The sequence below is a fragment of the Poecilia formosa genome, unplaced genomic scaffold (assembly GCF_000485575.1).
Source record: "Poecilia formosa unplaced genomic scaffold, Poecilia_formosa-5.1.2 Scaffold337, whole genome shotgun sequence".
Classification (NCBI taxonomy): domain Eukaryota; kingdom Metazoa; phylum Chordata; class Actinopteri; order Cyprinodontiformes; family Poeciliidae; genus Poecilia; species Poecilia formosa.
Window position 1 is genome coordinate 342,098 of NW_006800276.1, and position 15,491 is coordinate 357,588.

General features: G+C 41.8%; 3 protein-coding genes across 3 annotated transcripts in view; 1 reads left to right on the forward strand and 2 right to left on the reverse strand.

The window, feature by feature from the left end:
* The window catches only part of eif2a (eukaryotic translation initiation factor 2A), an 8,897-nt gene extending 2,497 nt beyond the window's left edge, over window positions 1-6,400 (reverse strand). The window contains exons 1-11 of the mRNA XM_007573702.2: window positions 6,303-6,400; window positions 5,091-5,160; window positions 4,949-5,020; window positions 3,459-3,577; window positions 3,283-3,382; window positions 2,134-2,216; window positions 1,577-1,650; window positions 1,350-1,494; window positions 1,121-1,237; window positions 891-1,047; window positions 469-553 (exon numbers count right to left, since the gene is read on the reverse strand). Coding sequence (XP_007573764.1) covers window positions 469-553; window positions 891-1,047; window positions 1,121-1,237; window positions 1,350-1,494; window positions 1,577-1,650; window positions 2,134-2,216; window positions 3,283-3,382; window positions 3,459-3,577; window positions 4,949-5,020; window positions 5,091-5,160; window positions 6,303-6,330 — 1,050 coding nt within the window. The 5' untranslated portion in view covers window positions 6,331-6,400. The remainder of the gene's footprint in view (window positions 1-468; window positions 554-890; window positions 1,048-1,120; window positions 1,238-1,349; window positions 1,495-1,576; window positions 1,651-2,133; window positions 2,217-3,282; window positions 3,383-3,458; window positions 3,578-4,948; window positions 5,021-5,090; window positions 5,161-6,302) is intronic.
* Window positions 6,401-7,369: 969 nt separating this feature from the next.
* On the forward strand, window positions 7,370-9,823 carry serp1 (stress-associated endoplasmic reticulum protein 1). The gene is made up of 3 exons (XM_007573703.2): window positions 7,370-7,569; window positions 7,967-8,039; window positions 9,362-9,823. The coding sequence occupies exons 1-3, from the start codon at window positions 7,486-7,488 to the stop codon at window positions 9,400-9,402; spliced, it is 198 nt and encodes a 65-aa protein (XP_007573765.1). The 5' UTR covers window positions 7,370-7,485; the 3' UTR covers window positions 9,403-9,823.
* A 2,911-nt stretch (window positions 9,824-12,734) lies between these two features.
* mmp23bb (matrix metallopeptidase 23bb) overlaps window positions 12,735-15,491 on the reverse strand; it is a 6,558-nt gene continuing 3,801 nt past the window's right edge. The window contains exons 5-8 of the mRNA XM_007573704.2: window positions 14,946-15,110; window positions 14,704-14,814; window positions 14,450-14,576; window positions 12,735-14,350 (exon numbers count right to left, since the gene is read on the reverse strand). Coding sequence (XP_007573766.1) covers window positions 14,158-14,350; window positions 14,450-14,576; window positions 14,704-14,814; window positions 14,946-15,110 — 596 coding nt within the window. The 3' untranslated portion in view covers window positions 12,735-14,157. The remainder of the gene's footprint in view (window positions 14,351-14,449; window positions 14,577-14,703; window positions 14,815-14,945; window positions 15,111-15,491) is intronic.

Consider the following 15,491-nt stretch of genomic DNA (forward strand, 5'->3'; position numbering starts at 1 on the left):
ATATATAAATTTAAATTAAGGACTTATAGGAATAAAAAGCTGAAACAAATCTGAAAGCAAGAGATGGATAAAAAAATAATTTTACACAAAGTCTATATAATTAAAATTCGAAATTAGGGCGTTAAATTTAAAGCTCTAATAATAAAACTAAAACTACAAATCGAGCATGTAATCCGTCATAGGTTAGATTCTGGGCTAATACGTCCTCGTTTTCACTCACTCTGAAACCTGCTTTTTCTTAAATAAATAAATAAAACTAATTTCCATGTGGACAGGAGGGAAACATTTGTTAAAAACGTTCCTGTTTTAAAATGAAAACATTTTCAGCTTAAAATCGTCTGCTGCATGAAATACAAACTGCAGCTTCAGTTTGTCTTTTCCAACTGTCCCAAGTTAGAAACTCAAGAATGTCCCCTGTAAAACCAGCAGCTGTCATGACCTGAGCCCTGCTGCAGGTAAACCTCTCACCTGTTTGTACTTCTTCACGTCCCAAACCTCCATCTTGCCCCTGAGGTTCCCGAACCCGGCCAGAACCAGGATGTGGCCCTGAGGACTGAGGCAGGAGGGAAATAATTCGGCTGAAGCCTAAAACCTTTTTAGGCTTACAGAGCAGATTTCACCACCTGACAGCGTTTGACAGTTTTTTCATAACTGTTTCTGTTATAAGCACATTTAGCTTTGTGTTCATGAGATTGATTCTCAGCGCTAAGCCCCGCCTCCAGGCTGTGACTGGATGTATTTGGTGCATTTCTTTAGACAACAATAGCAGTTCAGGGAGGAGGTGATCATAATCTGTCACAACATTATTATTATAAACATATTTATTTTAAACGTTGCATCCTGCAGCTTTAAGGATCCAGAAACAGAATGGGTGCGATTCCCCTCCCTACCTGTAGTAGGCGGCGTTTCGCGGGCCAGTACCGAAGTCGAACACGGCTTCACACTTCAGGTTGAAGACGGTGGCTTTGGCCGGCATGAAGCCGTAAACCACGCAGAACTCCAAGGAGTTGGGGCTCCAGGCCACGTCGTAGATCGGCCCGTTCTTGGCTGCAGGAGAGTCAGATGGAGGGAGTCGGTGTTCTGGATCGGAACCGGGTTGCCTACCGAGCGCGGTTCTTACCCAACTGGACCAGAGCCGTCTCTCCGTTCACACCCAGGTAGTGCAGCGTCTGCTCGCCGTAGTACGAAGCTCCGCTTTTATCCACCTCCGTGCTCGCCGTGACCAGGACGGCAGAGGCTGTGGGGGAGACACGGGTCAGAGCCTGGTCCGGACCAGAATGGACCGGACCGGGCCGGGCTCTGGACCAGACTGGACCGGACCGGTCCGGGCTCTGGACCGGACTGCTCACCTTTCTGGTTCCACTGCATCATAACTTTATCCGCCTTGAAGAAGCTCTTGTTAGCAAGCGCCGCGCCGGGCCCGCCCAGAACCGGGTACTGGTAGAGCCGCACGAAGGACGGTGCTCCTTTACTGCCGGGGACGTAGATGGCTACCTGCAGAGGACAGACGGGGACAGATGGGGACGTGGTGAGTAAAGGTAACAAACGGCCCGGTTCAGACCCGGTTTGGTCTCACCTTGCAGGGCTGAGCTCCAGACGACACGGCGAAGTCAGAAACTTTCTGCATGTGAAGCTTGTTGGCGATGGAGTCTGAGGAAGAAAACAAGACGTTACCATGACGACGAGAAGACTGATGTCCAACAAAATTCATATAAAGAAAATGCAAAAAAAATTTCTGTCTTGTCCACCAAGTTCCCTTCCATTCTTCGCTTGTGGCAAAGGTGTAAAAAGGTCATTTCAAGGGCCACAAATGGCCCGTGGGCCACACTTTGGACACCTCTGACCTACTGGGTTCCTGTAAGGACAACCACTAACTGACTGCTAACCAAGTTTTATTTTTAATGAAAATCAATAAAATAAAATTTAAAGGTAGAAAAACAACAATTTTTTTAACTGAAATAAAAATAAAAACAAGACTAAATCTGACGAAACTGAATTAATGGGAAAAAGTTCTTAGTTTGCGTCTCTTTGGAGTATCAGGGATTTAGGAGACTCTTGCTGTGCCGGGTTCTGCCAGCAGATGGCGGTACGCAAGTCAGGTCATAAAATGAAATAAAGCAGAAAGTTTCTCACTGAAGTCATTGTTCTCAAAGAAGTGCAGCTCGTTGTTGACACTCCTCACGCAGACCTTCTCGTCTTCAGTCCACCTGGGACACCTGGACACAACGACAGACATGAAACCCAATCGATCGATCGGAAACACGGATCCACCCAGAAAACTAGCTGACCCCACTGGTAGCAGCCCATCATAACACATTAAAAATTCACAGGAAATTTGAAAATCTGACTGTTTATTAATGTATATGTAAAGGTTTTAGCAGGTAAATAGCTGTCTGTGATTGGCTGCTGGTGAGGCAGCAAATCATATCTGAACACGAATGGAGCGAGCAAACATGTTGCGAAGTAAACGCCACACATCGTTCTTTCGTCACAAAGACGTGAGCCCTCACACCAGCCTCACTGCACACTCCGGTTAGTGGCACAAATATGTCATACGCAGAAGGTTGCTAGCATCCAAGCTTTCAGGAGAAACGTTTATTTTTGTATTGTGGTTTTATTGGATGAGGATGTTAGCATCTTGTCAGATAGAGTGATTAAATATTGACCCCTGACCTCAGACTCCCTTTCACCAAGGATGCTGTTTAACCCGTCTTTGCTATCAGTGTTACTTAGGGCCGGACAATAAATTAATAATATATTATTATGATCAGTATCAATAGAATCTGATCAAATATTCACTGAGCTCTGATCCAGAACCGCACAGAATTCTGGGGGATGAAGGCAGAGGAAAGACTTTAGCTCAGCCTCTCACAGCTAAGCTAAGCTAGGTTGGTGGAATCAACTAACTCGCTCACTCTTTGGTTGCCTAGCAACAACCTGTGGAGTAATTTGCGCATCGCCTCACAACTGCTTAAAAATAAAAAAAACAACAAGGATAAAAGAGGAAATCACAAGTCACCAGTTTGGTAGTTTTGACATATAAAACAACTAATCAATAATTATCAAAATCAACTGATATGAAATTGTTATATTGTGATACATTTTTTTTTGTCCATTTTGTCCAGCTGGAATCTCACTGGTGGGTAAAAACAACTATTTAAAATAAACAAACAATGCTCAGCCTGGTGGGAGCAAATAAAGCCTGGCAGCCTGCCAGGCTGATGATACTGTGGAGGGAAACCATGAGCCAATCAGAATGTATGCAGAGTGTACTGGACCAACCAGGAGTCGACTTTCTTCTGGTACAGAGCTTTGACCAGTCGGCCGCTCGGTAACTCCCACAGCTGCAGGTTGGCGTCCCCCTGAGGACTGTCCTGAGTCTCTGCAGGACAGACAGACAGACAGCGTCTCAGTGACTTCCTGGACGTTTCCTCCAACATCTCTGGGTCGTCTCTTACTGGTGTACGGTTGCCAGGTGACCAGGATGTTGTTGAGGGGAGAGAACTCCAGCAGAGCTGTTTTTGGGAGGTCAAAGGTGGACACCACAGATCCGTCCGCACACTTCACCACGGAGACGCTGGAGGACAGAAAGACAAGCTGTCAACAAGCCGCCATGTTGCTGCGTTGAGACAAGCAATTAAAAACCAACCAGACTCAACTGAAATCTGGAACAAGTACAAAATTACAAATACATGGATGAAAAGAACACAAAAGACTTTAAGCATGATTAGGAAAAATATGAAAGCTCCTCAATCTACATCTAGGGCTTTAAAACTTTGGGATATAATGGATTTTTTTACCAGGGAAACATGTTTCAGGATTTCGAATCTGGCAAAATAAGAATTTAATTTTTATTGATGACTTGTTTGAAGGGGAGATTTTGAAATCATTTGGTCAGATTCAGGAGAAGTATGGGTTGACTGCATCTGGTTTTTACAGGTTTCTGCAGCTGAGAAGTTACCTGATGTCCCATACTGAATGGTGTCTTCTTAAATCACGACCTACTGATTTAGAAATGTTCTTCATAAAGGTCACTAAAGAAAAAAAATCTGATAAAACTGTGTCAAATAAATGTTTACAGTCACGTCTGTCGGATTTGTCTCCTGGGATAAAGGAAAGGTGGGAACTGTGTGTGAAAATGGACATAAACTAACAGCCCAACATGGAAAGAATTTTATTGGAAAGTGATCGTTAGATATTTCAAAACACCATGTAGTTTTTCAAAATTTGATCAAGCTAAATTAAATTTGTGCTGGAGACAATGTGGACTAGTTGGACATCACACTCAAATCTTTTGGGATTGTCGAAAGATTAAAACATTTTGGGAAGGAATTTGACAGGAAATTTCAAATATTTTATGTTTATATTGAATGGAACCCCTTGTCTTTGTTCTGGGAGTGATTTGTTAAGTAAAGAAAAACGGTACGTGTTTGGAATCCTTGTACTCAGAGCCAAAAATATGATAACAGTATGTTGGTATAAAACTTTACCCCCTACTATCAATCAATGGAAAGAGAGAATGGTGAGCGTTTATACAATGGAGAAAATAACAGCAAAACTAAACATGTCCGTTGATTTATTTAAGAAAAGGTGGAGCCCTTTGATGGCATACTTGAGATTGACATGGTAGCAAGTAAAATAAATGTAAATATGCAGGTATACTGTGTGTGTATGTCTGACATGTCTCTGTTAAGATGCAGACAGGAACTCACTCACTCTTGAGGAAGATCTTCCCTTGATTTCATGTTTGTAACCGTTTTTTTTTAATACTCCGCTGATCCGTGGAGAAAAGACTCTTTGGGATTTCAGCTCGCCGAATCGTTCAGATGTTCTTGTTCAACTGATTTGTTTGGTTGTACTAGAAATTGATGTTTGTGACTTAATGTGCTACATATTGAATTTAAATGCAGAACTAATAAAATAAAGTCCTGTTGAAAAAAACAACAACCTGTGTCCGTTGCACCATCCTATGAGAGTCCCGTCCTTGCTGAAGGTGAGGTACCTGCTGGGCCGGCTGTCCCTGAGAGACACAGAGACGAGGTCACAAAAGGTCACAGGAAGCTGTTTGATTACAGAGGGGAGGAGGACACCTCTGGAAGGACGAGTACTGCTCACACCGCGGGGGTCCGCACAGCAACGACGTCCCGTCTGATTCACACACTGAAACAAAAACACGGTGAAGCTGCAGCAGGAAGCGACACTCTGACTGCAGGAGTATTTCTGACTGTATGTATGTTTACAGGAAAGCCGTGTTTTGTGATTATTTTAGACATTTTATGGTAGAGAAGCAAGACACATCAGCACTAGCATCCGTATCAGTCGCCAATAGTAATTTTTTAACATACCAATATCGGACTGATAAATACAAATTCAATCAAAACCAACAACCAATATTTATTTCCATCTTGTTGCAATCTGTTTCTGGTGTTTTTTATTCCTTAAAGGTGTCAAAACAATAGAGAAATGTACAATATCGGCAAATATCATAAATATCGGGTGCATTTCTATTTTTAGCACTGATTACTGATTGATTATATCAACCCCTGTGTCTTTGGTTGGATTCCTAATTGTCTCTAACCCTAACTGTGGCGTTCACAGACAAAACATGGAGACAACCGGCCTGAGTTTATGACTTTAATCATTAAGTTGATTTCTGAAAACTTAAAATAAATCACAACTATAAATATTACTCCAGTAGATGCTCTTGATCGTCTCAAAATCTTTGTCTAAAATCATACAAACACAATTCCAATAACTTTATCTAAAGTCACTGCGTTGAATGCCATTCAGCTCTGCTCTAATTTAAATGATTATTAACTATCAAGTGATAAATCCATTAGATACAATTAAAGTAAAGTCATTTTCTGAACTGAACATGAGGATTTAAAAATTTCGGCATAAACACAGAAACCCAGACAGCGGCGGAAACAGTTGATCTTTATGGTGTTGTGGAGGTCTCTTGAACCTGCAGAGCTCAGACAGCAGCCCTTGGTGTGGTTTATTGATTCCCGTTGTTTTATTGAAGATGTTTAGGATTATTTAAATCAAGCCGAATGACGCAGCTCATTCTGCTGCCGTTGTTGAGGTCAGAGTTCAGTTGCCGGAGTTTCAATATTTCAACCGAACGGATGTTAAACTGACGCTGAATAGATTTCCTACGGAGTCTGGTTAAATGTTGGTTAATAAAAAAGAACAACGCTTCACCTTAGAGTCTGACTCTATCAATAACGTCACACACTGAATAAACAAATAACCAACGAGAGGAAAACGTCACAAAACACAGAGATTTAACTTGGAATTACCTGCGAGCAAGGGAATGGGGGGCGCCATGTTTACATGTGCCGGAAGAAGAAGGGAGTTACTCGGAAATGCGTGACTGGGAGAGGAGGCGGGACTTCCAGTGCCACATCAGCATAACACGTCTGGTTCTCTTTAAAAATATAACTATGACAGCAGAGTTTATCATTTTAAATATAACATAAAACCTACTATTTTCGTTTTAAGATTAAATGTGTGCCTTTGATTACCAAAAAATCTGTTTTCTTAACGCTGAACAACTTATTAAAGTTGAATGAGGGTCAAGATGCTGTGAACTACACAAAACTAACACAACTTCCGTTTTCAAAATAAGAGTTAGCAGCTATGGATTGCAATAAGTGGATTTATGGGACATTATAGCTGACATTAAATGACCGAAATTAAATGACAACAACAAGCAAGGCTGGGAGTAAATAAGACTGTCCTCTTCCCACTCCTTTTCGCGCTAATATGTATAATAGCTCACACACACACACACACACACACACACACACACATATTGTTAATGTATTGTTACTCTTACTTGAGTTGGATTTCTGGATACTCTGCTCAACACAATTATAATTGTATATATATACAAAAATGTGGGTGGCACAGACACCTGTGGTTTATGTTAAAGTGAGACTTTTTGTATATCATTTTTGTTGTTCTGTTATTTTCTACCTCCTGAGCCATTTGGAGATTGTAAATATCTCCAAATGGCATACATGATTAATTGAAGTACTTTACTCTGTTCTAATATACAACATATATGCATTGGCTACTTGAAGTATAAGTTTGATACATTTTTATTTTTGTGCGATAGCTACTTTTTACGCTTACTTGATTAAAAATATGTTGAAGTTGAGCTACTCTTCCTTGAAAACATTTTCAATGCACTCTACCCTAAGACAATTTGAGTTTTAAACTTTCAAATGGAGCAAAAGGGGTCATTTTATTCTGAAGGAACGCACCGGAAGTCCGAATTTGGTGTTCACACCCTTCACGGACTCTACTGTGATACTCGGGGGCGTGGTTTATTTAAAGAGGGCGGGGCTTCGAGTTTTTGAGTACGTAGACAAAGCTGAGTTCCTCCCAGTCCGAGAGCCCAGCGGAGCGGAGAGCGCGAGGAGAATTAACGGCTTTAATAAACAAACAAACACACAAACAAACAAAGAAGAAGAAAAGATGGTGGCCAAGCAGAGGATCCGCATGGCGAACGAGAAGCACAGCAAGAACATCACGCAGCGGGGGAACGTGGCCAAGTCCACGGTGAGTGACCGAACCCGACCGGAACCAGTCCGAAGCCGCTGATTAGATTCTTACCGAACCGAACCAGTTCGAGCTTAAGGTGAGATCTGATGACATCATCATCAGCAGAAACGGAGTTTCCTGAGATCGATCAGCTGATTGGTTCCCAGAAGGCAGCTGGACTTCTTCTGCTTCTGTTTCTGCTAAAATCTTATCGAGTTTTCACTGGTTCTGTGGCTCGGTTCGGTTCCGATTACAAACATGTTGTCAGTGATCGATCATCAAAAAAACAGGGAGGAAAGTTCCAGGAGAAAATCCACGGAGAAAGACCGATTGATCACATCTGATCAGCTGATGAAGAGTCTTCTGATCATCACCAATCAGAGCTGATCAATAATCAAAGTGCTGTGTGTTTCAGAGGAACCTGGTGGAGGAGAAGGGAGTTGGACCGTGGCTGCTGGCGCTCTTCATCTTCGTGGTCTGTGGATCAGGTGAGTCTTCCTCAATCAGTATTGATCTCCTTTGATTGAACAAAACTGCTATGAGCCAATCAGAGGATGAAAACCTGCAGCAATATGGAGATAATTCTAAACTTTATCAATAAATTTAATAAAACTCTAAAGCAGGATGTCCACAGTGCGGCGCAGGGCCTTTGTTAGATATAACAAAAAGTATAAATTTATCTTTAATAATAAAGTTTCATTTTTCTGTTTAGCTTCATTGTAAATGTCACATCCTCCCTTTTAATCTGCTTTGAACTTCATTAACCTAATAAATCAGGTTTTTATTGCTGGGAAACTTTATAAATAAATTAGTAAACCTGTTTCCTTTCTTTAAATTAAAAAATATTGAAATCCTCCTGAAGATTTGGATCTACAACAATTTCCACATTCCTACAAAAAGATCAAACTATTTATAAATATTTTATATTCATTTTATTGTTGAGCAGGAAGAGAAATTCTCAAAACTTTATGCAAGTTTAGTTAACATTTTATTACATTTTACATATTATATGTTTTTACTTTACATATTTTCACAGAAGTTTGTTTTCTACAGCTCTTTTAAAGATAAATTGTATATATATATATTTTTTTTACTTCATTTGATTATTTCTTACATATTTTTACAGATTAAATATCTGTTTCCTTATCTGAAAAATATAGTTTTTTTATCAGTCACAGCTCATACTTTTATTTAGGAAAGGAAACAAAATAAACTAATACAATATGAAATTAAATGCATGTCAAGTTGTTTTTTCCACAAATTTCTGCAATGTATGTAAAAATGAGTTAAAATAACTTTGATCTAAATGTGTTTTTTCCTGTTTTCTTTAGAAACAATGATTCATGTTTGTATTTATTCATTCAGATTAATTTCAGTTGATGATATCACAGCAGATTTTACCAGCAGGGGTCAAACGTGCCCTTTGACCTTTCACAGTAAATGTTGCAGCGCTCTGATGTCGCTCCAACCTTTAGAGAGAAAGGACAGATAAGAAACACCTGTCTGCCAGGTGTGTGTTTATCTGAGCATGCTCAGTCGGACGCAGAGCGGTTATTGATCAGAGGTCTCACTCTGATCAGAGTCCAGCTGGCTGCTGTTTATCCAGTCTGACGGTTTTCACAGGAATAAAACCAGACAACACACACTGAGCTGATGAAAGCATACAAAATAAAACATACAAAAATAATAAACAAAATCAAGTTGGATAATTGAAAAACAAAATTCAAATCATGTAAATATAATTTACATATATTTGAGCAAATAAAACAAATTTAAACCATGTAGTAAAAGTTGTTCTGTTTCCCTGCAGCCATCTTTCAGATCATCCAGAGCATCAGGATGGGCATGTAGGGTGACGTCACCAGCAGGGGGCGGGGCCTGAACTGAGAAAGCATGACATCAAACATTCCTCAAACATTCCTGAACTTTGACCTCTCACAGAAGCCCCGCCCCACTCTCTATCTAGCCCCGCCCCTTCCGCATTAGCCCCGCCCCCAGAGATCGGCCCGTCGTGCCGCTGCGCTCCACCTCGTGCCTTCCTCTGTTTACCTGGACGTAGCTCCGCCCCCTCTGGATGCGCCTCATCAGCCTGACGGAGGACGGAGGGTGGGCGGGGTTAAAGTCCAGATCCAATCTGTCTCCTCCTCGCGGACCTGACAGGAAGTGACCTTTTGAATCAGAAGGTGTAAAGGTGCCGACAGGTGAGGCTGCACCGTGTGCAGCTGCACCTGAACATTCCTGATCCACCAATAAAGTTTCACTCTGAACATCAGCGCTGCCTCTGTGTTTCCTGGTCCCGGTTCTGGAACCAAGCAGTTGGTCTTTGTTTCAGTTTGATAGTTTAACTATCAATTTTCATATAAAAAAGAAACAACTGATGAAGATGGAGTTATAAATCCTGCTACAGGTGCTGAATTTTTCCAGCAGGTGGCGTCGTTTGCCCAATGATTCAACTGAAGGACCGCGGAGCAGTGGGATGTACGACGGAGTTTTAGGGGCATTGTAGATTTAAAAACAAAAAACAAGTAAATTTTCACCAAGAAATCTAAAATATTCAGAATTTGTTTAAAAAACAAAACGGAAATTTTTGAGCTTGAGAAGTCAAACTTTCATGTGAAAAACAAAAACTGACTTTTTGAGATTGCGCTCAGGTATTCTCTAGAAAAAACTTGAAAATGTATGAGATCCAAAAGTCAAAAACGTTCAACTTTGGGGGGGAAAAATCCAGAAAATTATTTTCTAGAAAATGTCTGGAACTTTTAGATGATTTATTTATTTTTTCTGTCTACAGTGGCCCTAATAAGCTGTAATAGAGTAACTCAAAGCCTTGTCTCCCATCTTCCTCCTCTTATAGAACTGATTCCTGTTTAACTTTTGGTTACTAAAATGATTTTTCTATGTTAGTCAAATTTTTCTTGTGTTTAATTCAATTCAAAAATACTGTCAAAGGGAAATTTGATGCTGTAAGTCATATTAGGTTCTTGAAAGAGTTGTAGATGCTGATGGGCAGGAAGAATCTCCTGTAGCAGTCTGTCATAGCGACTTTAAAGAAGCCGCTGACTGAAGACACTGTGGTTGAAGAGGACGCTAAGTGTTGTCTGTAATATTCTTGATTTTATGTAAAACTCCTCTTTAAACCATAACCTTTATCAGGTTGTTGAGACTTTTTAACTGGTTCTGATGCTGCTGCCCCAATAGATGACAGCAGAAAAGATTCTCTCACAAACAGACTATAGAAAATCTGCAGCATCTAAATGGGCAACCAAAAAAGTGAACTCTGGTCTATGTACAATCCTCAATATGGGGTCGGATGAAGTGAACTCTGGTTCGGTTTGAATGTGAACGGCAAGCGGACCAGAGACCGCTCCAAAAGCAGGAAGTGGACTACATCACAGTGCATGCTGGGTAAATCTAAACAAAGCAAACGTGCTAGCCTAGCACTAGTGGGGGAAATGGCTTGTGGTCTTTAGCCAAAGACTAAAGAAAATCCTCCAACTGCTAAAATCTGTCGCTGAATAGCAAAAATATTCTGCTAATGTCAAAAAAACACAATTTCTTAATTGTGTTTCCATTAAATAAACACAATTAAAATCACACCTGAATAAGTTTAATAATAAGTAAATAAAAAACATGCTGCACATCATCCTCCTACTACTTCCGGTCGTTTTCTTCTCTGTTCCGCCAGTGGGAACATCCGGTTGTTGATCATGTGACTGGTCTGATGCAAAAAAATGTATCCACTGCAGTTTTGCAAAATTAACTCATTTCATCATAGTTCCAACATTTTTTTTTAACTTTTTTTTTTCCAAAATTGCCGTATTTCCATTAAGTGAATTTAATTTCGAAATGTCAAATTTTGACTATGTGGTTCATGGAAACGCAGCTACTGTTGCGTCTGCAGTCCAGTCTGTTCAGATGAACACCAAGACATGTATAATCCTCTTCTTCTCCCATGATGGAAATAGTTTGACCTGAACCTGTTTCTCTTAAAAACCTTCAATGATCTCCTTTGTTTTGTTTTTAACCCTGGATTTATCCTGTCTTTATCTCATGTTTGGCCCCATTCTGTCCTCTTAGCCCTGTAATCATCCCAGTCTTGTATGTTTTGGTGCTTAATCCCAGTTTTATCCCATGTTCCGTGTGTCCATCCCATGTTAATCTCTGTACCGTGTCGGTTGTTTAACCCCATTCTTTTGTTTTTGTCGCATGTAACTCGCTGTCTGTCCCATGTTTAACCCAGTCCAGCTCTGACCCACATCTCCTGCCGGTCCCTCCGTCTTCCCACCAGACTCTCTTTGTTCTCCGGCTTTTGTTCCCGACGATCGGCGAGTCGACAGCTGGACCTTCATTCAGGAAGCTGGAAACAACAACAGGCGGCTCAGACGGAGACGTCCTGCAGCTGAAGCAGGCAGCATGGTCGTCATGGTGACGATCAGGCCTTTAATCGATGTATTCAGATAATAACTTGTTAAACAGACATAAAGGGATGCCCTCTGTATTTTCTCTGAGTGTTGTCATTTAACTGTTACAACCATTTAAACAGAAACATATTTATTTTCTAGCTCTGGCTACGAACGCTAATGCTACTCTTAGCACCTTTACCCTCATCGTAAACTTGGCTCAGAAAACCAACAAAAAACGTTTGTGCAGTGAAGCTAACATGCTAATGCACTTCAACACAAAATTAACCAGAATAAATAAACATATAACAAAAAGGAGTAAACAGTTCTTAATAATGTCAGCGTCTTGTCGCTAACGTCAAACTTAGCATTGGTAAACAAAGGTTACTAGTGGCTAATGCAGTCATAGCTAACTTTTAATGTTGTCTAGTAAATGTTGCTAGCACTACCGTGGCAGCATACAGCTTTGTAATGTGCTTTTCAGCTTCAGATAATAAAAAATAACTAAAGCCTTAGTCTAAAGAAAAACACATCGCCAATAGATTAGTTCATTTCCGCCTAAAAACTCAGATGATATCCCAGTTTTTTTATTTTAAATACATTAATCTCAAAATGTTTTTGGCAGAAATGTATTCCTCCCTGAGTATTATTTTTCTCTCTTATAGCTACAAGGTGCCTTCTGCTATAAATAAAAGTAGAAAAATGAGCTGGATATCCACTGACATCTGTTAGCTCTCAAATATTTCATAACTTTTCCTGACTATTAATCAGAATATAGTCTCCTTTGATTGACATCTTTATTTCCACTTGAGAAATCTGAGACCTAAACTCATCCAATAAGAAGAGAAGCTGGAACTTTGTGAGACAGTAAATATTTCTGAGGTGGATAGGAAAGAATAAGTTCCTGCAACTGGAAGCCAACAATGTTTATTTCAGCTGCTCTACATATCAAAAAGTTTATATCATTACAATCTTAGGAACTAGAATTTAGTTATCTGGTAGATGTTGGCTGTGGGAGTTTAAAGCTGCAGTGTATAACTTTTATTAAAAAAAAAAATAGAGACTTTTACATATTTGTTGAAGCTGTCACCATACAGTATATAGTTCCTCTGCTTTCTCCCACTGCTAACCAGAAACAACCAATCAGAGCGGCTCTTAGTGCGTCCATAGTGCTAAGATACCAAAGGAGGCGGGGTTTAGCACTGTCAATCAAATTTTTTCCACAGACTATGTGATTCATAGCAAACTGTCACAACATGGTGACAGTTTCAACAAATATTCTTTCTAAAAGTTCTATACTGCGACTTCAAAGACCCCAGTAGAAATACTTTGTATGACAGAAATAAATTCAGCCAATCAGATGGACCGCCAGTTGAAATCAGAAATGAATATCTGGGCTAACTGTGGGTGGAGTTTGTAGGACCGTGGTGAGATCTTCCAGGGGTTGATTAGGAACCCAAACCAGGTTCTCTGTAGGGTTCTTCTGATGGTGCCGATAGAGACCCAGCCTGACCTGGATAAGCTTTGGGTTTGAAGGTTCGACATTGTGCCAGTTCTGTTAGAGTCGAGTCATTGATACCAAGTAGAGAATACTAGATCAGGTGTGAAGACAATGATTCTATTTCCTGTCCCCCTGTCCGGACCAAGGCTGAAACTGATGGCTGAGACACAGAAAAACTCCACAGATAAAGCTGATATAATAGAAACCTCTTATGTTCTGGCAATGTGATCCAGTCTGAGACTGTTGAGCCATGTTTGATGCCCAGGTACAATGATGTCCGGATTTCATATGTAGAATCACTATTGGAAGGTGCAAGTGATGTGGAGAGAGGTCAAAGAGCATCTCATGGGTCTGTGGTGTTCAAACAGGTCTATGTAGGCTGTAGAGAGCAGAACAAGGTCTTCACTCTGTCTGAAGGAGCCCAAGAGAGATGGTGACCCCCAAGGAGAGCAAACTCCAGTTAGACCACTGATTGATGGTTCAAGCTCTCCTGACTTGAACCTGACTCTGGCAAAGCATTGTGCAGCTCATTGATGTCCCTGACTTCAGTACCAGTTCTGAGGAGATGAGGTAACGTTCTGCTCCAAGACGGGTCCTTTGGGAACGTGGTGTCCCTACAAACTGATAGACTTTTCCTCAGGGTCACTTCGCCCCATATGCCTCTGTGTCCCCTCGCTGTCCCTGTGTTGACGCCTGCAGACGTTCTCAGCTGTTGGATGGCTGCTCTGGTTTCAGCCGGATGGCCCAGGAGTTGGCGGACACAATGTCTCCACGCCGGTGAATCCGGCAGGTGTAGATGCCCTCGTTGAACTCATTTGCAACAATGCGAAGGTCTCTGTCCTTCATCACAATGTACCCAGGAATGGAGGTCAGGATCTGCTCGCCGTCTTTGTACCAGCTGCAGAAAACAGAGGCAGAGGATGGAGGAAATGGTTTGAGAGCAGTTCTGCTGGGTCCGACCCAATCAGCTCATCAGTAAGTCTCTGTCTGTGCTCACCTGACTTTAGGGGGAGAACGGAGGCTTTTGGTGCCACAGCGGAAACCTACCACCTTCCCTCGAGGAACCATCTTGGTCTTCACGTTGGCAGGGGGTGACGTTGGCGTGGCGACCACATCCAGGGGCTCTGCGGTGGGAATGAGATCCAGACAGGAAATACATTTTCAAACCAGAGACAAAGTTCTGATTCTGTCTTTTCAAAGATCACGGAGAGTCATTCTACTAAAGAGTACTACAGAGATCCTCAGGGTCACCGTAGCAGAGGTCACAGCGCTGCGGACAGTTCTTCCTCATGAAGGTCTTCCTCCGTTCACAAAATCCGAGTCGAGCCCAGGGATCACAGACCCTCTTCTTATCCTGGCATCCTACAGACACAAACACAACATCCTTAGGAATGACTCTTCAACAGAGACCTGAGTGCAGCACACAGGAGGCAGAAACAACTTAGACTTCAGAATAAACACAAGACAAGAGCAGCTCTGCTCTGGGTCGGTACCATAGAGCCTCTGGATCCCCCACACGTCGTCCTGAGCGATGTTTCTCTGCCCGGTGTACGTGGCGTTGGGATGCATCAAGGCATCCGGGTCTCTGGAGTGCCACAGCCCCAAAGCGTGACCGATCTCATGAGCCGCCACCTGGACCAGGTCGTTCAGCCAGACGCCTGCAGATCCAGAGTCAGAGGTCTAACACTGGTTCTGGATCAGTCGGCCGGCTGGGGTTCTAAAGGGAGCCGTCTGTGCTCATCAATCACAAGATTTTAGTAGAGCTGTATGAACGTATCTGAGTCTGTGTGTATTCCCACAGCAGTAAACTGGTTTGAAGACAGATTTCAGAGCTGATCAGAGAGCTGACTGCGACAGACTGGCGACCTGTTCAGGGTGACCCCGCCTCTCGCCTGAAACATTCACTGGAGATGGGCACCCAACCCCGCTAGGGAGAATGGTGTTAGAAAATGATGGATGGATGGATGGATGGATGGATGGATGGATGGATGGATGGATGGATGGATGGATGGATGGATGGATGGATGGATGGATGGATG

What these genes read in the sequence shown, in the direction of transcription:
- serp1 (XM_007573703.2), top strand. Translation starts at nt 7,486, where the DNA reads ATGGTGGCCAAGCAGAGGATCCGCATGGCGAACGAGAAGCACAGCAAG. An exon ending in GGAACGTGGCCAAGTCCACG is followed by an intron (nt 7,570 to 7,966) that starts GTGAGTGACCGA and finishes TGTGTGTTTCAG; the next exon opens with AGGAACCTGGTGGAGGAGAA. An exon ending in CTTCGTGGTCTGTGGATCAG is followed by an intron (nt 8,040 to 9,361) that starts GTGAGTCTTCCT and finishes GTTTCCCTGCAG; the next exon opens with CCATCTTTCAGATCATCCAG.